At 38.9% G+C, this 25,737-nt stretch overlaps 1 protein-coding gene across 6 annotated transcripts in view; it reads right to left on the bottom strand.

Moving 5' to 3' along the window:
• Positions 1-25,737, bottom strand: part of KIAA0586 (KIAA0586 ortholog) — a 104,047-nt gene that overhangs the window by 76,823 nt on the left and 1,487 nt on the right. For all 6 annotated transcript variants that reach the window (XM_077180826.1, XM_077180825.1, XM_077180828.1 and 3 more), the window contains exons 3-19: positions 25,165-25,234; positions 23,998-24,064; positions 23,550-23,727; positions 22,079-22,312; positions 21,316-21,484; positions 20,360-20,527; positions 19,439-19,559; positions 18,350-18,482; positions 16,935-16,976; positions 15,325-15,551; positions 14,346-14,418; positions 13,689-13,946; positions 13,338-13,512; positions 7,493-7,681; positions 6,378-6,565; positions 5,112-5,216; positions 3,819-3,902 (exon numbers count right to left, since the gene is read on the bottom strand). In XM_077180826.1, the coding sequence (XP_077036941.1) occupies positions 3,819-3,902; positions 5,112-5,216; positions 6,378-6,565; positions 7,493-7,681; positions 13,338-13,512; positions 13,689-13,946; positions 14,346-14,418; positions 15,325-15,551; positions 16,935-16,976; positions 18,350-18,482; positions 19,439-19,559; positions 20,360-20,527; positions 21,316-21,484; positions 22,079-22,312; positions 23,550-23,727; positions 23,998-24,064; positions 25,165-25,234 (2,481 nt within the window). The remainder of the gene's footprint in view (positions 1-3,818; positions 3,903-5,111; positions 5,217-6,377; positions 6,566-7,492; positions 7,682-13,337; positions 13,513-13,688; positions 13,947-14,345; positions 14,419-15,324; positions 15,552-16,934; positions 16,977-18,349; positions 18,483-19,438; positions 19,560-20,359; positions 20,528-21,315; positions 21,485-22,078; positions 22,313-23,549; positions 23,728-23,997; positions 24,065-25,164; positions 25,235-25,737) is intronic.

Raw genomic sequence — 25,737 nt, forward strand, 5'->3', positions numbered from 1 at the left:
AGGGTTTTTTTGTTTGTTTGGGTTGGGTTTTGGTGTTTTGGTTGTTTTTCTTAAAATAATTCAAACTCGTTCTTTAAAGTCTCCACTCTGAAAAGACAAATTCACAAAAGTTAATGAGCATGTAGTCAAGCAAATCTCTAATGAACTTGCCAGCACTGAAAACTAGACATTAATAATTTACACATATGTCACATGTGTGTTTACACTTCCATTAACTCCAGCTGCTGAAAGGCAGAAGGTATTTCTGGGCAATAATTCAGAGAACCCTCACAGACATCTTGATTTTAATGTTAAAGTTCTAAAAAGTTAGAGAAATGACTTGGTGAGTTAAAAGATTTGGGTTTTCCCAAAGATGCCTCCCTCCTTTTCCCCTGGAGCACAAACACAGCACCAAGTCCCAAAAAGCAGCCACTGAGCCATCATACAGTAATGCCTCCTGATGAATGAGAACCTGCAGCCTCCACTTCTAATATTAAAAACAAATGTCTCTAATAGTAATATGACTCTCTAAGAAGAAAATTTGGCATGCCAAATGAAAGAGATGAGGAGCTGAGGCCTGATTTACCAGGGAGAAATATGTGATGGTGCATAAAACTCACTGTAAATCCATATTTACTAAGATTAATCTCCAACACAGTGAAAGGAGAAAAAAAGTCTCCTTTTCCTTTATATAAATTAAACTTACTTTCAACCCATAAAATAAAAAGATCTCATGCTATATATTATTTATGGGGAAAAAAAAAAAGTGAAAAAGTGAAAAGAAAACATGAAAAGAGAAGGAACAGAGAAAGGGGAGAAAAAAAGAAACATTTTCCTGTCTCCTTCCCCACCTCAGCATTAACACTTCTGCTGCCTTAACACATTTTAAAACTGCAGAGTCAGAGAGGTCCCTGATGGGTATTACACAAAGAACTGCTGGGTCTTTCTGGATCTTTAAATAGTGACAATCTTCAAAGCAAGGAGAAAAGCAGAATATGTGTATTTGGGTGCTAAACAAAGATTTTTAAACCATTTTAGGCATAGAAATGAGCAGAGAAGTTAAGTCAGAAGGCCCTGGGTGCCTTGCAAGCTGCTCAGCAGCTCCTGCTGTTGGGATATGTGTGCTGAGAACAGTAATTCATTCTGACAGCAAATGTAAAGATGTCTTTGTCCAGCATTTCATTCTGTATTTTCCTCTGCCTGCATTACTCCATAAATTTTCTTTGATGTTGCCTATTTAATACCTCTGAAAGTATGCAAAATACAAACATCTGGATGAAATAAAGCAAATACATACATCTTACATCTACTGAGTAACTCTGACAAACTTTTGCAGCTCTACTGCATTTCTAAAATATTTTATATTTTATAGTACACAAATCCATAATAATGCACAAAATCATATTCATTTGGGGGTGATATATTATCTCTGCTGAAATAAAAATATAATGTAATAGTCAGTATTTAATTATACAGATTGAACTTGAACATATATCAGCTTGTAGACCAATCTTGAATACTCTGCACTCAATTCTGCATTTTGCTTCCCTGGGGACTGTTGAAAATATCTATCACAACCCCCAATCAAAATATGGCATAAATTAGAAAGTCTTTCAGATATGATTGGAATATTAATCACTGTACTTTATTATAAAGTATCAAGCCAAAATTCTATTTCCTAAATGATATTCAGATAATTAAAAAGAAAAAAGTTTAAAATTATTAGATGTTATAGATTAGTTTTGTTCCATTACCAAACATGTACATGCAGAGTCTTAATAAAGACTCCTGAAACTTAAACCATGGATTTCTTCTTGATGGATTTCTAAAGGAATTCTCAGGAGCAAGGTCAGGCTGCATTGCAGGTGTCACCTGTGAGCTTTTGTCAGAAGAGTGAAGTGTAAAAACATCAATGTCCTGCCCAAGAGCATCAATGGGAAATGAGGGTTGAGGAAAATACATTTACATTTATAATACCTGAGCTCTGCAGGTTTCATATTTTGCTGTGGCATTCAAATTGGAAGCAAAAACTCTGAGAAAAAAATCCCCTACCTTGCAATTAGGGCATATTCAGAGCAAAAAGTGCATTTAATGTGAAATCCCAGGGAGTTTGCTGAAGGAACTGCAGGATGTGGCTGCTTGTAAGAATTTGAGAGCAGACTCAATCAATCTGAGAGCTGAGCAAGTTTCTCACTCTGAAATAATCCCAGGATGGTTTGGGTGGGAAAGGACCTCCAAGCCATTTTGTCCCAAACCCCTGCCATGGGCAGGGACATTTCCACCAGACCAGGCTGCCCCAAGCCTGTCCAACCTGGCCTGGAGCACTGCCAGGGAAAATAAACACAGAAAAAGGGAACAGAAACAAAGAAAAAAGGAAGATATTTCCCACAAATACTTATCCTGCTCAGTCCTAACAGAATTAAGCTTTCATAATAAAAAGAGAGTGGGGGGAAGATAATAAAAGCTATTTTTTTGTATAGCATTTTATGCACATATTTTCATGAATCTGAAGACTCTTTTATAACAATAACTTTGCTTTCTTTTGATGTCTTAAATATCCCTGCCACTCCAGAGACTGATTTTATGCTCCCCCATTGTGTTTGCCTTGCACATTTTTAAGAACATTGTCTGTGTGGTCATAGGCCAAACATATGTTTCACTTGGAACAATTTTGGTATTGTGGTTAAAATATATCCCATTGCCAAAACTAAAAGATAAAAGCAATCCAGGAAAAAAAAAAAAAAAGAAAAAAGAAAAGATGAGTAACTATTATTCACATAATAAAAATTTAACATTGCAGCATTTTTTGATAGTTCCTAAAATGATTTCTTTAAAGCTTTTTCCTTGTGCTAACAGAAGAACAATGTCCACAGAGATTTAACTCCTCCCCTCCAGTAACACAAGGTAATTTTGAAACTATAAATGAATCAAGCATTTATACACTTTTGATAGACAAACCATCAAATTAGGGCTGTTTTAATGAACTGATACTGTTAAATGATTAACTCATTTAAAAAATAAATCTATCTGTAAGCACTAGGGTTAATATTTGATGTACACTCTAATCCTGGGATCAGGAAGACGTAGAAGTAAAAAGAATAAATTTTGGGGGAAATTTTGATTGCACACAGTGACTTTTGTTCAGTAAAGTGAAATCCAGGCTGGTTCACCAACCTTTTGTTTCTCTGGACCCCCCAGACAAGAGGTCAGCTAACCAAGGAAAGAATTTGCTACCTGAAAAAAATTAAACTGTGAAAGAGGATCTCAAATAAACCTGTGTTATCATAAACCAGAAACAACTACACTGTCGAGAATTTCTTTTAAAGATCTCATTCTAACCCTGCCCTCTGTGAATTTGAAGCCATTCCCCCTTGTCCTGTCACTCCAGGCCCTTGTCCCAAGTCCCTCTCCAGCTCTCCTGGAGCCTCTTTAGGTGCTTCAAGGTCTCCCCAGAACCTTCTCCTCTCCAGGATGAAGAACCCCAGCTCTCTCAGCCTGTCACTATATTCATTACATGCAGAGTTTTAAATTGTAAACTCTAAGTCCTATAATTACTGCTGATTTTAGAGAAATACTTGTATTTCTAGTGGATTCTAACATATCCAAATGAAAGCTAATTTTAACTTTTTACTCAGATTTTTCAAAAGCTTCTGTACTCACCAACACACAGTAATTTCTAATATCCTCTATAACACTGTAAACAGTTCAGTATTGCTCACAAATTAAAGCTGCTAGGAAAGCAAAATAGCTCCTTTACATTGTGTTTCCAGTTTTGACAGAATAATATAAAACAAATATAAAAACAATAAAAGGAAAAGACACCTTTGCAATGGGGTTACCTGTGTGACATCAGTAACATCAGTGAAGTTAGCTCCTGGAAGCTTTGTGTCCTCCTCCTCCTCACTGTGCATTTCTTCTGGAGTCTTACAAAGACAGATTGCAGTTGTTAGGTATTTCATCTTGGGGGGGTGGAAATGCATTAGCAGAAAACCTTCATGACAAGAATCAATTAAATCACACCCTCCACTATCCCAGAGTGCTCCAAGCCCTGTCCAACCCAGCCTGGAACACCTCCAGGGATCCAGGGGCAGCCACAGCTTCTGTGCCAGGGCCTCAGCGGCCTCACAATCAAAGATTTCTTCCCAATATCCCATCTAAACCCACCCTCTGTCAGTTTGAAACCATTCCCCCTTGTCCCTACTCCTGTGCCAGGGCCTCAGCAGCCTCACAATCAAAGATTTCTTCCCAATATCCCATCTAAACCCACCCTCTGTCAGTTTGAAACCATTCCCCCTTGTCCCTACTCCTGTAAATAGTCTCTCTCTTTCTTGTAGGGTCCCCTTCAGGTACTGGAAGGCTGCAATGAGGTCACCCCAAAGCCTTTTCCTCTCCAGGCTGAACAATCCCAACTCTCTCAGCCTTTCTTCATAGGAGAGGGGCTCCATCTCTCACTTGCTAGGATGGACTGATAGAATTTTCAATACAAATCACTATTTTTGGCCACAATCTCTGTCTGATTCAGTGAATACCTGGATCACAGGACTCTGGAGGACCTAACTCCTGAAATCAGGAAAATGGAATGTACAATAACTACACAAAAATAATCCCCAAGCCTTCACACCCTCTGTCCTTATCACTCAGCACACAGCAGAGCTGCACAAACCCTTCCTTGCTGCTCAGATCAAGGTTAAAAACACTTCTGAAAAGCTGTAGGGAAAGAGAATAGAGTGGCCACTGCAACACCCCAGGCTGCTGGGCTCAGTGCCCACACCACTGAGCACTCCAGAAGAGCCAAGCAGCAGAGGGAGGGATGAGGAACATCCTCAGAGCACTCAAGCCAGTAAAAACAAGACAGGCATGGGCCAACAGGGATTATAATTCTTTACAGGACACAGGAACGTTGTTTTTCTTAGAGTTTTACCATGGTGATCATTTAATCTTGGCAGAAGAGTGTCTTTCTACAATTTTTCATTTTCTTAAACAAATACCTTGTACTATAAATTCTTTAGAGGAATTACTCCATTTTTCCTAGAACTGTCTCATTTCTCTAACTAAAGAAAGACAATGAGAACTTTGCAGCAATTTAACATATTCTCCTTTTGAGTAAGTTGGAATTCCCAGACAATCAGTACCTGTATTACAGCATTGACAGGAGGGAGCAGAGGCTCAGAGCTTTGAGGAACAGGACTTACAGTCCTGGTACTTGAAACACTGTCAATATCAACATTTGGTAACACCTAGGACAGGAAAAAAAAAGCATCAATATAAAAGTATATATATTAGCTTGGCTATTATCATTGAACTTTCTAGATTGTTTTTCTTCCACCTGTTTCTGAACAACTAAAATTCAGTGCTCTCCTTTTCTCATGCCTGTATCTGATATCAACTTGGTTCTGAAAATCAAATTACAGCAATGTCACAAACTAACACCAGAAATAGACACCTCTTCTCTTGCAGTACCTGATTTCTCCTGTTCTCTAATTCCCTGACACTTTGTCTTGCATGGAACAGAAGGGGAGTGTAGCTGTAATAATTATCTAAAATAGTCAGAGCAGAGGTGTGTTGGACCTGCAATCAGTTTAGAAGATTAAAATATAGTTTTTAATCAAGGCATGTCCATTACAGCACTAAGTTGTGTTCTATTTCTGCAAAGAACAAAGATTTCAATGCTTCATTCCTTTGGGAAAAGAAAAATCACCTTAAATATTTAAGAAGTGGGTGAAATAACAGCAAAATGCAGGTGGGTGGGATGAAGTGACACAGCAAGGGAACAAAGCACAGAACACCCTACCTGTGTTTAACTCTGAGTTCCATGAATCATTTGTGTCTGAAAGGTGTGTGGGGGAGTGGGTGCAGTCTCAACAATTGGAATCCAAAACAATGAACATGGAAGAAACATTCACTTCCTTGACAACAGACTCGTGTGAAAAATGAAAACAAACCCCAGCCCACGAGGTAAAGACTGCAAGGGTTGATTAATCAGGAGTGAAACCCTTGGGTTGACAATCATGCTTGAAACACAAATCTCAAAGGCCAAAGCAATCATCCAAGAAAACTGACATTTATATTTATACTTTTTTTTTATTCCAAGTTTGTTCTGGCTCAAAAATCTCATTAAAAAATAAAGAAAATGTGACAAAAATTTTATAAATGCCCTGCATAGGCGACTTAGGGAAGAAATAGCTTTCTGTTTTGGCCAAATAATAAAGATAATTGTTAAAATATGAATAAATATATTTCTATACCATGAGAACTGCTTGGTCCCTCCATTCCATATTTTTCTAATTCTTATTGGAAACCATCTACTGATGTCCAACTGTGTTACTGATGCATCAGGCTGCCTATAGATAGCACTCATTCAAATAAACAAACAAATCATCATCACTGGTGACATGTACCTGCACAGAGAGCTGAGGTGGCTCCTTTTTCTCTGATCTCATCTCTATCACAGCTATATTTGGTTTTTTTACCTCGGCTGGAGGCTTTGGTGGCACTGGAGGAAGGGAGGTTGTAACTGTGACAGGGTGTGGTTTATCTATGATTACTCCAGCAGGCTGCACTGCTGTGTTGCTGCTTTGGGTTTGACCTAAAGACAGTTGAAAAACAATTAAAACTTCATATATCCATCTCCAAAGGCAGTAAATTAATAAATGTAATAATTAAATTATTAAATTAGTAAATTAATTAATTAAAATTATATTCTGCGTGTTTCTAGATTCTGTGTGCAATTACAGAGCAATTAAAAAGCCCCCTATTAACACTAACTAAACTACAGTAATTCACCAGCTAATTTTAAGCTTTCCTAGCAGAAATTGTCAATTCAACACTAGCTGTTTTTAAAATTATTCATTTTTCTTGACTCTGGTGACACCTACTGCTGAAAACAAGAATTGTGTTTGCCATTCAAAAACTACAGACCATCACACCCCAAGTACTATTACACTTGGTGTAACAACCCACAAATTTTTGTCTGAAACAGCCTTTAAAAAAAAATAATTACCTTATTTCAATGCCTATATAATACTAACCCTTCTCAAAACAAGCCCTGTATAAAGGTTCTATTGAAAGCCTAAAAATCCAGAAGTCATGAGAAGGAATTTACTGTGCTTGGCACAGTCCTACTGAAATTGTTGGGCTGAAGTCATTGCAAAAGTTGAAGCCAAGGGTGAGTGATTCAGTTCCTGCTTTGGATACCAAACTGAAAGCAAGAACATGAAGCCTAAAAGCAAAATGAATCAAATCAGGTACAGCTAAACAAGCAAATGCTCTGTCAAGGTGTCACCAGACATCCAGCATGGAGGGTGAGGAAAACCAGAACATTTTCAACTGATCCCTCAGATTTCCTATGAGAAGGGAAGGTACAAATCTCATGGAATGGTTTGGGTTGGAAGAGATCCTAGAGATCATCTAATCCCAAGCCCCAAACCACTGACTTAAGAAGATAAAAGTTATATTGCCCTGAAACAGCAGTGATTAACCTGCACAGAATCTACTCCAGGTTATTTTCTCCCACCTAGAGGAATAGCCATGGGGATGAGGTGGCCTTCCAGGGGACCAGAGGCAGCAGGGACATCCTGTCTGGGGCTGAAGAGGTACTGGCTCTGCTGGGCAGGGGCCAACACAGGATTCTTCTTCCTGGGGCTGCTGATGACCTTCTGTGTGTGAAAACAGGTCTGGGTCCTTGCTGACTTCACCTTTGTGCCTGAAACAAGAGCACACAAACTGGAAAGGTCACAAAGCGTGTCCAAACCCAGTGACAGCACTCTATGAATAAATATATTTTTTCATATATTTATTCCATTCAACATTCTATGAGTAAATCTATTTTTTTCACTGAGCCAAGCCTTCCTACTGAATCCACTGCAAATTTTTTGCTGTGGGATGGAGGGAATGAGGGAGGGAGTCCCAAAGGGCAGAAGCTGAAAGTGCTATAGGTAGATGATAGATAGATGTCTTGGTGTTGGCAGCAATGAAGGAGTTAAAACTGCAATTTTAAGTTGAATCTGGCAGATAAGGCCACAGAAACACAAAAAGGACCAAAGAACAGCAGTAAGTTGGAATGAAATGTGTGATTTAACAGCTAAGAAGAAATCCATGATTTAAGTTTGAAATTTGGAACTGAATGTGTGATTTAGAAGCTAAGAAGAATTTAGGTTTGAAATGCAGCCACAAAAGTGACAGGTAGTCAGAGGAACAGGTATAATCTGTAAATTCCTGCTTTAACAACTCAGTGCTACTGCAAAATCAAGCCATAGCTAAAACCCAAAAGTCCTGACTTCTGTCATCAAGTAAATGCTGATTTTTTTGTCACAACTTTTCAGCCAGAAGTAATTTATATGTAAAAATGTCTTAAACAAAGAGCAGAGGAGAGCATTTATTGCAATGTGCATCTGTCACCATACAGTCATGCAAGGTCTTACTCAACTTACAGGAAACAATGGATATTATAAGGAAATTATTAACTTTAATACAAATGGATAAAACTGCCTGAAAATTCCCCCCAAAAAGGTGTCAACAATTGTCAATCAGGCAGAAGTGCTTCTACTGTTATTTTGTAGGTGTTAGGATAATGAATTTGGAAAGAAACATGGTGATAACCAACTCCATGCCTTTATCACAGCCAAAAAAATGTCATTTTACTCCTCTGTTGTCTCTAATAACCACCTCCCTGTACCTGCAGCCAGTTAACACATGGCAACAAGCACTTCTCAGCTCTGTTCACATTTAAGAGCCTCCTAATTAATTGAAGAATGGAAGTCAATGATTATAAAATATAGGGATAATAAAGATGGATAATGTGACTTTTGTCAGATGCAGACAAGCAGATAAGGCAGCTCACTCATAAAGTGGTATTTTTGTACAGACAGATTATGGGTTGTAAGCCTGGAAACAAGGAGAAGTCAGAACTCCTCAGTGAGAAAACACAGGTCAGAGAGAAGCATCTCTAGAAAAGGGTTTGTGGTCATGGTGGGTGAGTAATGGAATGAGAAATCACAACAAAATGCTCTGGTCAACAGGATAAATGTGACCCCCAGATGTCTCAGCAGAGTGCCTGAGATGGAGCAGGAGAAGCCTTCCATAGATAATAACATCCACAGATGATAGCACTGCATTCAGCACTGATTCTGTATCCTTGCAAATATTAAAATAGATTAGACATTAACAGGCACTCTTCACTTTTTAAGGAAAAGTCACCTGGAAAGTGAAGTAGCTGGAAACTGAAGCCAAAACCTCACTACAAATGAGATAATAAATCTGAAATGTCCTGTTTGCTTTTGAAGCACAAGGTGTTTTATCATGGGAAGAAGCAGATTTTCTTCTGTTTTGAAATAATGAGCTTGTGCCCTTCTGCAAAGCACAGGTTAGCCAAAAAAACTGTTCTGCAGTCAGACAAATGGCTGGACTCTGTAACATAAATAGATACAGTTCAGAGGCTTGTGATTTAGAAGAGGTCATACCACATGATCTAACAGTCCCCCTTGGCCTTGAACTTTTGAGTAAAAGCAGAAATTGGCAGAGTATCTGTAATGCTGCCAACTTGTAAAAACAAGGGTTTCTCAGTGAGAATGATTAAGTACTGTATACACACAGCACCTCATTTTAATTGCTTGCAACTTTTCATTTTTCCCTGCAAAGTTTATTTGCACTGGGCAGAAACTACACATTTAATTAAACTTAGCTTTAAAAAAACAGTGTTTTACATGTATTTATCAGTTCATATTATGCAAGAAAATAATTCCAAGGTTTTTTTAAAAAATGATCTCTTACTCATAAAAGTGCTAGTTGAATTTTTTTTTCCTAACTTCCCATAAGAAACTAAGCATTAGTCACCATAGTTTATTTGCAAAGAAAATGGTTGAGAGTTATAAAATGACTGAAAAGAGACTGTCCAGATGGCCATTTCAGTCTTAAATAAACATCCTTATTCTAACACTAATTTAAAACAAGCTCAGTGCACTGCTCTAACAAAATAGAGTCATTTAATGAGTCTGGAGTTTTCAGCCAATCAAACCCAAGGCCAAAGATTTCCAACCTTTTGAAGCCTTTATCACCTGGTACATCAAGGCCAGGAAGGGAATCTGTGGGTGCAGATCTGTGAAGGGAAGAACTCACCATGCCTAATGTGAAAAAAGATTTGTTTATTTCCTTCTTTGTTTGTTTTTTTAAAGAACCTGGTGCTTTGAAGTGCTCATTCAACCTTGATGCATTTTATTTACACTCCTCCTACAGAGGAGCACAGAACTGTTCCTGATTTTATTATTTATACTTTGCTTTGCCACAACAGCTCCTTCCAGAACAGCAGCCCCCAAAATGATTGAACTGTTTTGTCTTTGTGAAACCCATGTGAAACACCAGGGATTATTTTTCCATTTTATTGGCATGGTAAGGACAAAAATGAAGCAGTTTGATCAACAGTCTTACCAAGAGGCAAAGATAAATAATGCCAGTATCAAACAAACCTCAGTCTCAGTTAAAATCAGAAAGTTTGGGAATAGGACACACTCAATGGAATGATGCTCCTTTACACAACATGCAAAAAAATTCCATTTTTCCCTCAGATAAGCACACAAGGAGGTGTCTTATTTTATTTACTGTCAGGATAGAGACAAGACCATAACTTCCCATAACTCCAGCCTGATGTTAAATAGAGAAACAAATTTTATGGTGGCTTTACTGTTGCAAACTGATGCTTTTCTCTGCAGCATGACTTCATGGCTTGGAAGGGAAGCACTCTGGGAAAAGGCTATCCAGAGTTCACTCTGTGTTCTCCAGCAAAGAGCTTTGAAGCTGTTTGTCACACACAGGAGTTCTGCAAGATTGAAGGCAGCATTGATCCAGGTTTCCCTTTCATTTCTATTTGCACCCAAGAGAAAAAAGCTGAAGCACAGGAGCAGCTGATTCCAACTGCACAGAACCTTTCATTTCACTGGCACCACTGAATTTCAACTGGTGGTTTCAAATGATCAAATGACCTATTTGTTATAATTAGATTGAAGGGGGACACTCTTTTCTGCCACTTTACAAGATATTGTTTCTGGAATGATGAAATTGGCCTTCCTGGAAAGGTTATGACCTTCTGTAAAGGACAAGAGCCCAATAAATAGAGAAGAAAATTCATTTAGGACTCAGCAAAAGCAGAACTGCTGATTAAATATTTTTAAAGATGTGCCTGTTCTCAATCCAAATCTTAGTGGTCACTGTGTCACTGTTATTACTACCCTAAGTGCTTACTAGCACACATTTCACCCAAGAAGATCTATACAGAATAAATTAAATTATGGGTGTACAGCACAGCCAATAGTCAAAACCAGTGTTATATCATGCTTCAAGTGATACAGTATTTTTCAGCAAAGAAAAGACATCCAAAAGAGGGCAAACAAAACACCTAAGTCACAAGGCTGGCAGTTTTCATGTGAGCTTTTAAAAATCTGGTGAGTTTTGAAAAGTTTTCTAGGTTTTTGCCAGCACTATAACCCACCTTTTCCAGGAGGGGGCTGAGAATTGTGAATATTTTCTACCAATAACACTTTCTCTTCACAGATCACAACTGGGCTCCAGTTGTGTAAGGAAAGTGCCCTAAAGACCAGGTCAGGCCAAACAAGAGTTCCTTGCACAATTTGAGGACTCTCCACTGTGGATGTACATCATAACCACAGCATCACAGAAGGGTTTGGGCTGGAAGGAACCTTCAGGACCAACCAGTTCCAAACCCCTGCCATGGGTGAGGACACCTCCCACTAGACCAGGTTACTCAAGAATATTAAAATAAATCAATAAAATTTAAAAAATAAAAACAATAAAAATAATAACAGTAATAATAATAGTAGTAATAATAATATTAATAATAATATTAATAATAATAAAATCCCCAGCCTCAAACCCCAGCACTGCCTGTCTTCAGTAAAACACAGCTATGTTTTACACCATCCATTGCAATGGCCTAAAGCCATGATTTCATCAAGTGACTGGCTGCCTTCTGATGTTCATCTCTCATATTTCACACAGAATGTAATGTTTTGACAGCTGTAATAAAAACCCAGGCAGCATTTTCAAACATGGCATTTAAGACTGCATCAAGAGTATTTTCCCTGCATGGGTAGCAACAGCCTCAGTGCAAGAAGCATGGAGGGAGCCAGTTAATACTTTTCCATGGATGCACATCCTATTAACTCCATTGTGCCCACCACCACCTTAATCCCCTCTTCCTCTTAAGCCTCTCTCCCATCTCCACACTTTCCCTTCATTATTATCTTTTTTCATTTCATTTCTCCCCAGTAAAATGATCCACATTGGTTTTTTTTTAATACCAGTTAAAGATTATTCTCAATTTTTGCATTAAGAATCAGGTAAGTTTTGAAAATAAAACAGATCCAATTAAAACATTACTAACTCTAGATGAAGTTTATCTACACTGACCTGTGTCAGATGTCATATAGTCTCCCTTTGGAATTATTCTTACACATTTTTAATAGGTTAGAAAATTAGGACCCTCTTATCCTAACACTTTGCCAACAAAAATAATGAATAGAATTCATTATTAATCAACTAATAACCTTTATCAATTAAATAACCTTAACAAGCTATCACAGAAAGGATTTCTACTCATAACTCTAACTGGAAGAAGAAAAAGGAGTTACTTGCACTTAGTGAACTTAACCAATGATTCTGATTACATCTTTCACTATTTTCATCTTCACAGCCACATATTTAATTCTTCATATTTCAATTGATGAATTAGAAACAGGAAATTAAATATCAGACTTCCTTCAGTTTTCAAGTCTCAGTACATTTCTGAACTCTGAATGAATTAAATATGTAAATGAAGAATCACTGGATAAACCTGACACAAAAAATACATCTCCCAGTGACATTTATCAGAAATTAAGTTTCTTTTTCAACACACTTGCTTGTGATTAACTTTAGCAATTCAGCTCATTAAATCTTGTACAACAATAAATACATACTAATACACTTATCATATTTAGAAATAACTATTTATTTGACAATCTAAAATAGGTGAGACACATTAAGCAAAGTTGAAAAACTTCTGATATTTTTTAGTTTTGAAAAGAGGATCTTAAACAGAAATAAACTATTTCAAATGAACAGGACCTACAACAACCATCTAGTCCAACTGCCTGACCACTTCAGGGCTGACCAAAAGTTAAATTAAAGGCATTTTCCAAATGCCTCTTAAGCCCTGACCAACCTGAGGCAGTGACCACCTCTCTGAAAAGCCTCTTCAATATAAAGCATAAGCTTTATATTGAAGAGCAGATGAACTAAAATCAACAGATTCATTTCCACAAGGGAAAAACAGGGAAGGAAAGCCTTGTTCCCATCAAAGAATCACTTACCTCTAACAGTCTCTATCAGCTTGGGTCTGGCCAGTTTAGATTTGGGAGAGGGAGAGTTGAATCTCAGGTAGGGTCCTTTTTTGAGCGTGCTCCGGCGCCCATGGTAAATGGGTTTGCCATAAACTTGAGACAGATAATCTTCATTTGGCACCAGTGCAGTTCCACCTACAGCTCCCTGATGGACACCAAAAAGGGAAAAAAAAAATTAGTTTACAATTCTTTTTTTATGGAAATTGGAGCAGGACAGAGCTATCACTTTCATTTTGAATTACTACACCTGCACACACCATTTTTCATGTCAATGCTGAACAGTTTTTGCCCAGAAAAGAAACCAACTACTTGGCAACTCACATCTGCCTTTCTTTCTTTGCTTTGCACATTTTCAGAAAAGTAAGTTTTAAACTTCTGTTTCCTTGTGTTATCTTCCACCTGCTTCTGCAGTGGCTGGGCTGGAGGTGAAAGCTTTTTTGTCAATCCTCCTTGGATGTTCTCAGTTTTCTCTTTAGTTTCTTTCTTGGTCTTCACAGCCCTGAGGTTTTGGGCTCTCTTGTTCCATGGGGCTTTTTGATCGCATTTCCCTTGTTCTGAATCACTTCTTGCCATTTCAGCCTAAATAGAAAACATAAATGTAACAAATGGAGATTTTTGTCTTCAAGGCTATCAGCAGAGTGTGTGGATAACTCTGAAACTCTGAGAAAGGGCCTGTTTTTCATGTTAGCCAGCAAGTGAGACCAGGGATTTTCATTACACAACTACAGTTTTAAAACAGAGGTAAATATTTTATTATTTATTTATTTATTCATTTATTTTATTGTTATTTATTTGTTATATTTATTTTACTATATATTTATTTTACTATATATTTACATGCTAGCAATAATAGGCAGCTTTCTCCTGTTTTCAAGAGGCGAGTAAATCACTTTACTGTGGACATGAAAGAACAAGGCAAGGTGGAAAACCACAAAAACCTGAACTCACAACAATTGGAACTCATTTTCCCAGCCCCACCTGGATTTCCTCACTGATTGCCTTGATCCACTCATCCACAGTCCTTCGGATACGAATCTCCTCCAGGACATCTCTGAAACAAAAGAAAGAAACAATTTAGGTTAGAGCTTCTCAAATTGCACAGATTTGTTCCTGGGAAAGTAATCACCTTTAAATGCTCTAAAAACAGAAGTTGAGAACACAGACAGTGAGATTCTGCACCTCTACACTCCCCAAAAGGCACCAGTGCCAACCCCAAATCTTTTCTTGTATGGCGCCACCTGCCAACCCCACTCTCTGCTGGTAAATACTGACATAATCACAAATATTTTAGGAGTAAGAGGCTGCCATGTGTCACTTCCTACTTTGATCACAACTGAAAAAAACAAGAAAACAAAAATATTCCAACTTAACAAAAAAGCAATGACAAATTACTACATCCTCTAAAAGATAATGAGGGCAGGTAACATGCCTCAAAAAAAAACCCCTTATACATAGAGAATAACTACCTTCCTCAGGAAAATGCAAGTTTAGATTGTATTTTAACAGAAAATTTCCATTATGATTTTAATAGAAAATTTCCATTATGATACTCCAAGCAGGAGTATTTAACACAACTAACAAAGCAAAAGTTTAAAAGCCAAAGATCTGTTGTGAGGTGATTAAATTCTGTAAATTTACAGGCTTATGAAGCCTCTTCTGCTCTGAATAATTAAATTAGGCTTCAATTTTCTTTTTTAATGCAAAGTTGGTATGGAAACAGTTAAATGCCCAGGCAGCAGAGCAGTTTGTCCAGCTGATAAAGCCTCAGAAATCAGATTTTGGCACCTGACAAAAATCAGTTCACATCACAAGCGTTGAAAAACATCTGAATTTCAAGAATCAGACAATGATTGCTAGGAAAAGTCAATAAATCCTTTTTGCAGGGAAGAGCACAAGTTCTTCAATGGCCAGATTTGGAAACATCAATGTCACAAAGCACTGAATTGCAGGGTCTGACCTGTTTGTAGTCAAGGAGTTACTGAAAGCATACATGGCATCTCCATCTTTTGCATGAGTAACAGCTTCCAGATTCTCCTCAAGGACTTTTTTATTGTTCTGCACTCCTCTCAAAACCCTTTCAGCATCTGTCAGGATAGACCTTGGCACTTGGACATTTTGAAGGATGGATGGTTTGCTGACTGGATGATGTTCAGGAGGATCAGGTGTAACAGGAGGATTTTTTGTCTAAAATTGAAACAGAACCTCTAGTTTTTAATCAGAGATTGTAATTTCCTTTAATCTGTTATCACATCAATGGCATCATATGAAATCCTGCCCATGTGCACTATCAGCAACTTCAATTACTCAAGGACTTTCATTATGTTGCAAATATATTTTGAGAAGTGAAAGACATCCAAAAGATCTCATATGGAAAATGATGGGAAGTATGAGAGGCAATGCTAATGAGGCTAATAAGCATGTGAAAAGATGGCAATTAGATACATGAAGTATCACAAGCAAATCTCTCCACGGAACAGTAATTAAATATAATTAAGAGCCTAATAAAAGCCCAAGTCCTCTAAATATATGCACTTGTTTGGCATCAATCTACCCCCAAGAAACACCAAGCAATACTTTTAAGTTTTAACAAAATAAATCCCTCAGCAGCCCCTTGATCCCCTTTCACTCATTTTCACTTTTCAGAAGGAACAATGAAGCCTCTCACTTAGCAGAGCCCTTTTCCAGAGATAAAAATCGAGCATAAATTAGCTGCTAAGTCCAAAAGAAAGGGACACAAACACAGCAAACAAGTTCTCACATTCATTCTCACACTCCTGAGGAAAAACCCAGGGGCCCATGAAAACTTCATCAAACAGTAAAAATATTTCAAAGTGATAAATGTACATTAAAAAAACACCTCAAACCGAAACTAAAATGCCCAGACTGTGAAAACATCAACTGAATGCACAGAAAAAAGAAAATCTCACAGATCACAATTCAGTTTTGGCTTTAAGGCTACTTTTTTGTCAAATCAGAATTAAACAAGTTTATGTTCGAGCAGATGTACTGCCACAATGCCATAACAAAACAGGAATCAACACCCTGATCCCATGACCTTGGTTTTGGCCCGGTGAGGAAAAGACAATATACCAAATTATTTATCCAAATATACCAAATTATTTATCAATTTTGCAAAGGCTTTCATTTTGTAATGAAATTTTTGGACAAAAATTAACTCAGTAAGACAGATAAAATCTGCGAGAAAAGGTAAGAAACAGATCCATGATAAACTGTAAAATGATGTAGACTTAGTGAGACCCAGATCATGAAATGGTAACTGGATCTGTTCAATCTGTAAAAAATGCAGGCAGCAGCAGCCCCCACTGTGCCAGTGTGACACAGCAGCTTCCTGCCTGACATTATCCCCTCAAGGGGTTTGCTAGGACTGAGCCAGGCAGGAGGAATGTGCTCTGTGCAAGAGCAATCCTTTAACAAACATCCCGGGGTGCCACAGGCAGGCAGTGATATTTCACTGCAAACACACTCAGAACTGCTTCAGCATTAAAGCATTTCATAGAAAACCCAAAAACCACAAAAGAAACACACAGAAAAATTTCAATTTCATACCTTAATGAGATCAGTCATGTCAGTTTTCCATGAACTTGCTTCCTAAAAAGAAAGAAGAAGAGCTGTTGAAACTTGAAGGTAAATCCATAGGAGACACTGGATCAGTTTCTCTGGCCACAATGAATTCCCTGGGTTAGAGCACCACCTTCTGTCCTCAGCTAATTCACACCTTCGCTTTGTGACAGATTGGGTTCTCATTTACCCAAAAATGGATCATTTTATCACTCTACAAACCTCCCAGTGATAAGGAGTCAGTGGCTAAGTGTTTAACTGACCCAACTCTCCGTTTGCTAAGTCATCACATCTCTGTCTTTCTATTGATCTTTTTCATAAGAGAGATTTCAAATAATTTCTGTAACTGTGTCCTTCTCCCATTCTTTATCCCATCTCATCTTGTTCTGTTGCCTGTATTAAGGTATATTACTTGTTTAAATTTTCAGCAATAGCGGGAAGAAAATATCTGCAACCTCAGTGACACCTGTTTCCATTCCTAGTAAGAGTAGTTAAATATAAAATCCACAAAGTGTTACAAAATCTGTAAAAAATACATCAGCTATGCTATATGACAGATGAAGCTGCATTTTCCACAGATATAGCAACAAAAACCAGACAGGTAATACAAAATATTTTTAAGGGAAATATGCAAGTTGAAACTTCCAACCACAGAAATGAACCAGCAGAATCAAAGTTATTACATTTCAAGCCAATTCACAGAGGTGAATTTTCACTTCTTTTCTCCTTTCTCACTGTGTATATTGACAAGGACAGAAAGAACCACAAAATGACAGGTGGAGCCAGGAATGGCACCAGGTTAAGAGATAAAAGCCTCAATTGTGAAAAGCTCCATGTTGCCAGCACAGAAACAGATCTTGCACCCCAAAGGTACAAAATCACTAGCACAAGAAACAGCACAAGGATTCTATGCCAGGCAATTCCTTGGAAAAAGCATTCAATGCAAAAAAAAAAAAAAAAAAAAAGTGGCAAAATGAGAAAGGAAATGTTTAAATCAGCCCTAAAGCTGACTGGAGATAAATGGAACACTGTTCTTTCTCAAATGGGAAAATTATATCAGCTCTGTAGCTCTGCAGAGAACAGGCACTCGAAATATCCAAAACCTTTAAATAAACAAATAAACAAACTTTTTTTTTCTCTTTCTGTCCCTCCCCCTCTCTCTCTCACCTATTTTATGTCTGGGACAATGGCAGCCAGAATCCATTGCACACCCAGAGCATTATTCAGGCTCAAAGCTCTTCCACACACAGACTCCAATATTTCAATTAATTGTAAACAGATGTAAAACTTTTTACAGGTGTAGAAGAGCAACACTTTTACTGATATCAGACCTCTATGGTTTTCTCCACATTTTTTACTCCCCTTCTTCAAACCCCTGCTCATTGTGATTAGATTGACTTTACCTGCAGAATGTTGTGCATTTCTCTTCTCAACTTGCCAAGATCTTGAAGTAGATCATCTGCTTTTTGCACTGTTTTCTCAATTGAGTTGTACCTTTCAAAGGAGGGAATTAAGACTGCAGGCAAAGCTTTGTGCCTAAGGGGAGAAACACTCCTGGTTACACCTCTCATGGCTCCTGAGGCGGCCCAAGAAAAGATTCAACTGTGAAACCAAGCAGGAATTTACAGTGCAAGTACCAAACTTTCAGATAAACTGGAACTTGCTTTGGCATCTGAAGTTACAGAGGTTACTGGGTTTTTTACCCAGTTGTTTACCACTTAACACCTTCAGCCCAATCCTTTTATTTTCAATACTGAAATTACATCTAATAGAGCAACACTTAAACTTTGGTTATCTTTCCATTTGAAGCAATTAACGTTTTTGTGCACACTGTTCTAAGTTAGACAGTGCATATGAGAAGTTTCTCACTGTATTAGTGAAATTACAACTTTACATTTTTGCCTGGGGGAAATATGCTTCAGACTGCATGGCTAAGAACATTTTTTCCCCCATTTTAAAGCTTAGGAATTGTTAGGTGGATGCTGCTCCTGCAAAACACTCCAAGTGCAACCTGCTGACCTCTGGGAAAGGTGCTGTGAGCTGCCCTTAGCAACAGCCTTCATCTGCCTGCAGTTTAACAGGAACCACAAAATCCTGGAACTTTACAGCTGGAAGGGACCCACAAGGATCAGAATCCAGCTCCTGGCCCTGCACAGACACCCCAACAATGCCACCCTGTCCTGGGGGCATGGTCCAAACTCTGAACTCTATCAAGCCTGGGGCTGTGCCCATTCCCTGGGAGCCTGGGCAGTGCCAGCACCCTCTGGGGGAAGAACCTTTCCTGAAATCCAACCTAAACCCAGCCTGGCACAGCTCCAGCCGTTCCCTCAGGTCTTGCCAAAAGTAATGCAAAAATAGAAATATTCCAGCACAGCTGTGCCAGACTGCAGAACCACACCAGGGACTGTTACACCATCAGGGTCTAATGCACCTCTCTCAATTCCACTGAAACAGAAACTCCCCCTCAGCTTTGGATTGTTGTGTTTGTCCACCTGTCTCTCTCAGCATGCCTGCTCCTTTCATTGCTATTTATTGCTGTCTTCTTGGAATATTCAATTTGCTTTGTTGGTGTTTCTTGAGAATTCAAAACGTGTTCCAGACCTTTCCCTTCACCTACAATGAAGTGAAATGAAACAGAAAAAAAAGAAAGTTAAGTTAGTTCAATATATTTCATATTTTCTTTTCTAGGTATTTCACCAAGGAGAGTAAAATATTTTTAGATTTAAATATATAGATCTACTTCAGATAAGGCAAATCACTTAAAACCACTCACATTAATCTCACTTTCTGAGACTGCTTTAAATTAGCAAAGCTAGATGGAACTGGGATGGCAATGAACTGAGTCACTGAGAACAAATCTGTGACATTATGGACACATGCTTCTTCTTTTGTCTTGTTTCATTTATTTCTGGACCCACTGAACAATAGAAGTACCTGACAGCTTTGTAACAGAGACAGAACTTGATCAAAAGCAGCAAAAAAAATATTTACATTTGCTTTACATCTGCTGCTATCAATATAATAATCCAGAGACCTTGTGGACCCATGAAAAAATAAAATAAAAATTCAATTTAACCAATGATAATGACAAAGTTATTGAGCAGCTCTCAAGTTTTACATTATTCTGTCTAATCTTCCTGAAACTCGACTTTGAAAAAATATTTCAGTGAGCAGTCCTGCTGAAACTCTGCAGATTAAATCAGCACTGTCTTTAAGTCTTTAGTTACTTATGAGTAAGTGACTTATGCACAAAACTGACTCATACACAAAACTAACCCTTCCCAAATGTAGATTCCAAATATTCTCAATATATGCATTTAAGTGCCAGCAACCCAAGGGAAAAGGTCACAAAAGGTGAGGAATACACAAAGTAACCACCAGGCCATACTGGTTAGGCCAGTGGAGGACAATACCTTCTCTTGTAGGTTTGGAAATATTTTCTTTTTCTACTACAGGTTTTTCTTTCTCTGAGATTTTCCCATTTTTGGGTACAGGTTCTGGAGCATATCTTCGAGGAACTGGTGTCTTTAGAGGAGATTTTTGTGTATGAGCCCCATGACTTGGAAAATTGCTTGAATATGCTTCAGGGAACATTAAAAAATAAAGTTATTTAAATATGTTGACAATTTTCTTTATAGGAAATTATATCATAGAATCACAGAGTGGTTTGGGTTGGAAGGGACTTTAAAATCATCCAGTTCCAACCCCCTGCCATGGCAGGGACACCTTCCACCATCCCAGGTTGCTCCAAGCTCTGTATAACCTGGCCTGGAACACTGCCAGGGATGAGGCAGCCACAGCTTCTGTGGGCAGCCTGTGCCAGAGCCTCCCCACCCTCACAAGAATTTCTTCCTGGCATCTAATCTAAACCTACATTCCTTCAGTTTGGAGCCATTCCCCCTTGTCCTATCACTACTTGCACTTGCAGACTCTAAGAAAAAAAAATCTAGGAAAAATCCCTATGCCAAGTCTATAAATTCTACACAAAAATGCAAAGCATTACTGCACTAGTTAAGTAAACAGGAAGAAAATTTCATACTTCTGACTGCTATCATAAGGGGATTAAAAAAACCCAAACCCCACTGTAGTTCACCACAGGCTTCCACACAGATTATGTCTCAATAAGATTATTTTAAGTCCAGGCACCTTCTGGTGCAGACTTCAGTACATCAGAAGTCTCACTTTAATTTAAACTGGAAGATGCTGGAACATCTTTAGAATGTCACAAAAATTAGAAAGAGCATTGAGCAATAAAACAAATTACACAGAAAAAATATTTACTAGTCATTACCGATGTGATGCACAATCCAATATTAATGGACACCAAATTAATGCAAAACTAACAGTGAGAATAAGAAATTGTCTCCACCTTGGGCAGGTGCAGCATTGGCAGGGAATAAACCCCTGTGAGATGAAGGTGCTTCAGTAGTGAGTGATCTCTGCTCTGGCTTCTCCCAGTGCCCTGCCAGGGGCCCAGGGGCAGGCACAGGACCCTGCTGCAGGCCACGAGTGTTCACTGCAGAGCTGATGAGATGGGACTGGGAGACAAAAGTACAGAGTGTTCCTGGTCATTGAGTCACAGGATTGTTAAGGCTGAAAAGAGCTTTTAGATTACCAAGTCTGCTCCCAGCACCCCCATGTTCCCCACCAAACCAAGTCCTCCAGGGCCACATCCATGATTGCTGAACACTTCCAGGGATGGTGACTCCACCACTGCCCTGTGCATGTTCCCATGCCTGACCACCCTTCAATGAAGAATTTTCCATGATACCCAACCCAAACCTACCCTGGTGCAGCTTGAGGCCATTTCCCCTTGTCCTGTCCCTGCTTCCCTGGGAGCAGAGCCCGACCTGCACCAGCCCCACCCTCCTGGCAGGAGCTGTGCAGAGCCCCAAGGTCCTTCCTGAGCCTCCTTTCCTCCAGGCTGAGCCTCCCCAGCTCCCTCAATCATTCCTGGGCTCCAGACCCTTCCTCAGCTCCATGCCCTTCTCTGGACATGTTCCACCCCCTCAGTGTTTTTCTCATTGCTAACTGCTTTCACTTTGATCCACTTCCACTGAACTTTCTTTCTTTCTAATACTAAGAAACAATCCAAATTATTGTAACACTCAGACACAGAAGAAATTATTAACCTGAATATTCATTTGTTGCTCCTGTAGCTTTTCCAGGTGCTGAATCCTTTGCACCATGAAAGAATTCATTTGTTTTTCAAGCTCACTGACTCTCTGCTGGTAGTGGGGCTCCTCTTGTTGAGCCTTCATATTTTTTTGCTGTTCAGATGCTCGTTGCAGCTGCCTGTCTGTCTCCTGCAGTTTCTGAAGCAGTTCTGAAACTGAGTTCACTTTTGCTTCCAAATCATTTTGAACCTTCAAGAAATAAAAAAAAAAAATAAAAAAAGGGAAGGGGGGGAAAAAACCCCATTATTTTACATAATGTGAGCATCAAAAGATCAAAACATCCTTCACAGAATCCTGGATTTGCATCTCAAAAGAAACAAAATTCTATTTAGCCTTCAACTTTTGGTGGTTTAGCAATATTGTGAATTTCTAAATAAAATAGATAAATCAAATGGTCTCTGCTTTCTGCCCATTTAGTTGAAACCAAATTAGCTCCTATAGTAGAGGAAATGTATTAGAATATCTGTATAGAGGCTTTGCCCCAGAGGTCCCGGTTGCCCTTGATGGGCTGCAGCTGCGATGTCCTTAATTGGGCTGCAGCTGTGACCAATGAAGATGACTGGGATAAAAGGGGGTGGGTCAGCCAGTCAGGGGAGTCCTGACCTGAGAGAGAGCAGCATACAGTAGAAGGAGTCAGTGAAGATTGGTAGCCATGAGACTACACCAAAGAGGTATGGACTTTAGAAGTCTGAGAATATCATTATGAGACTCTAGAGAAATAGAACAACAACCATTAGTGACCCCGACGTGATAATTAACAGAAGATAAGACAGCCGAGAGCTGTGGTGGCCAAGAGCTGCAACAGAACACAGCCTTTGGGTTAAGGAGCTGTGAAAGAGTATGGCCTTTGAGCAAGGAGCTATGTGGGTTGTACATGGCCTGTGAGTCATGGAGAAATGTATGTATTGTAATTGAACATCTGTATAACTGTTAACTCGTGTAAAAGAAAAGGGGGAAATATAGCAGAGGAAATGTATTTGAATATCTGTATGGAGGCTTTGCCCCAGAGGTCCCGGTTGCCCTTGATGGGCTGCAGCTGCGATGTCCTTAATTGGGCTGCAGCTGTGACCAATGGAGATAACTGGGATAAAAGGGGGTGGGTTGGCCAGTCAGGGAGAGCCTTGGAGGAGCCCTGACCTGAGAGAGAACAGCATGCAGAAGAAGGAGTCAGTGAAGAGCTGCAGCCATGAGAATATGCCAAAGAGGTATGGACTTTAGAAATCTAATAACAACAATAGGAGACTCTAGAGAAATACTAGAAGAACAACAAGTTCCCTCTGGTATATTGGTCAGCAAGTGTGAGATGACAAACACACAAAGCAGTGAGCAAACACATTCAGGCTCTCTGGAGCTACAATTAACAATGTCAGGCTTGTTTGGAACATTTACTGTTTTAAGAGGACAAAGAACTGCTGCTCCCACTGACCTTGAGGAGTGGAGCTGTGCTGGCAATGGCAGCAGCAGTGGCTGCTGCAATGGTTGTTGCAGACTCCACTTCCCTGGCTGCTGACCTGCTGTCACTCCCAGCACCTTCCTTTTTTTCTGTGGGGGCACTTCCCAAGAGCTGCACCTTCACCTCCTTATGAACAGGAATAACCTGAGTTCTAGAAAAATAAAAATGTGCCTGTAAACAGCATTTCCTCCATATCTCCTCCAAGCAAATATTTCCCACACACAGCACTGGTATCACTGTATAAGCATTTCTCCTGGAACTTTTGGCACAAGATACTCCAAGGAATAAAATACTGAAAACACTTTCATGCACAGAAAAAGAACACTGACAGAGAACTGTAAATTCATTTTGGCAAAAAACTGAAGTGGTGTAGTTGTACAGAAACAGAACAGCGCAGACACCAACAACAATTCACACTCACTTTTGCATTAATACTGCTCTCAGAACCTCCTTCTGGCCAGTAGCATACTGGGAAATAAAAACATCATCTGTGGGGAAGGACAAACATCCTTTGTTGAGATAATTGACACAAAATGTCTGTTTCACAGGTAGAGACAAAGTACAATACATTGAATTTTGCTGTGAAGAATCTGTTGCCTGCAGGAACTGGCACCATCTATTGCAACAACAAATTGTTTCCTTTCAGTAAGTAGAAAATTTAAATAATGGTAAAAGTAAGAGCAGGCTTAATTTAACACAATTTTTATAACATTGAATGCTGCTATCAATAAAGTCCAATAATGGTGAGTAAATTCTCAATGGCAACTACAGCTCAGACAACCCAGTCAATAAAATGCTGCAAATTCTGACTTGAAAAAAATTTAATTAAGAAAACCCCAGAAAGAGTATTTCCCTAGCATCATCATAAATTACAAATAATTTTCTTAATAGGTGCAAATCATGCTAAAAGCATTGCAGGCTCTCCCTCACCCACTGTTTGCTGGGCAGAGGAAGCAAATGCTGCTCTAAGTCAGGTAGCTGCAGCCTGTGAGTGCAAAAGTTCTGATTTCTGGTCTTAATTAGGGTATTGATTTGTATTTTTTCTCCTTTACAAATCTCCAGATATCCAAGAAACCTGCATAAGTGTGTTTTCTTTAAAAAGCCTTCACTTCCCTAAATCTGATTGAAATTGGCAGATTCAGAAATTAAAGGAAAAGACACTGACATTGTGATTTCCTGGGATTCTTAAGGATTACAAATACATATTTTTTGCTACAGGCTGCTTGAAGAAAAATACACCTTTGTAGTACAATAATTCACAAGAGGAAAATGGAGCAAAACAAGCCCCTTCCCCAAACTGTCTATTCAGAAACATGAATATTTGGTTAACAAAAGGAATCTCAACTCTGGCACACTGGCAGAAGTCCCACTTAGTTAATCAAAAAAAAATAATGCCACCAAGCATGAGATAAAATTTGCAAAATTAAAGAATGTTTGTTACAATTATCATCTTTTTATCAAAGCAACCTTTGAATATTTTCCCTCAGAAGTTTTTATAGTGAAAAAAAAATAAAACCCACCTAAAAGCTCCCTTTTCCTTTAATTAAGCAGTTTCCTTACAAAAAAAAAGGTGCTTGGTGTGTTTTACCTTCAGGTCCTCTGCTATTTTCCAGAAGCACCAAAGGACCATTTTGTGCTGCAGCTTCTTTAGGAGGATCCTTCAGAACAAGAGCAGAAAAAGCTGAGATCAAAGCCTCTGTAGCCAAAATTTTAGAGGCAGATGGAATTGCTGAGCACACAAATGGAACCATTTGCACACAGCAACACAAAGGTCTTGGCACAAAACATGACAAGACCTCTGCCACAGAAGGGTCTGGACGTTGCTGGCAAGAACTCCCATGGCATTTTAGGGATTAAAACTCCACAAACACAATTCAAATCAAAACCATATATTCTGCATGCTAAGTAAGTTTATTCTCCTCATTTATGGCCAAAGAAGCAGTAGTGAACTATACCTGCTTAAGTTTAGAGAAGTTGCTAATCTTGGACAGGTCAGGATTGCTCACACACAGAGAATGAAGTGTTAAATAAAGCCCCTCCAAAAGCACCAGCAATAACACCACAGCAGCAGCAGCTCAAAGAGAAAAAGCAGCTGCACAGCTGTGGTGCAGAGGCTGAGCCAAAATCTTGTGCTGCTTTTAGAGGAGCTACAGCTTTTTGA

This window comes from Agelaius phoeniceus, chromosome 6, assembly GCF_051311805.1.
Source record: "Agelaius phoeniceus isolate bAgePho1 chromosome 6, bAgePho1.hap1, whole genome shotgun sequence".
Lineage (NCBI taxonomy): Eukaryota > Metazoa > Chordata > Aves > Passeriformes > Icteridae > Agelaius > Agelaius phoeniceus.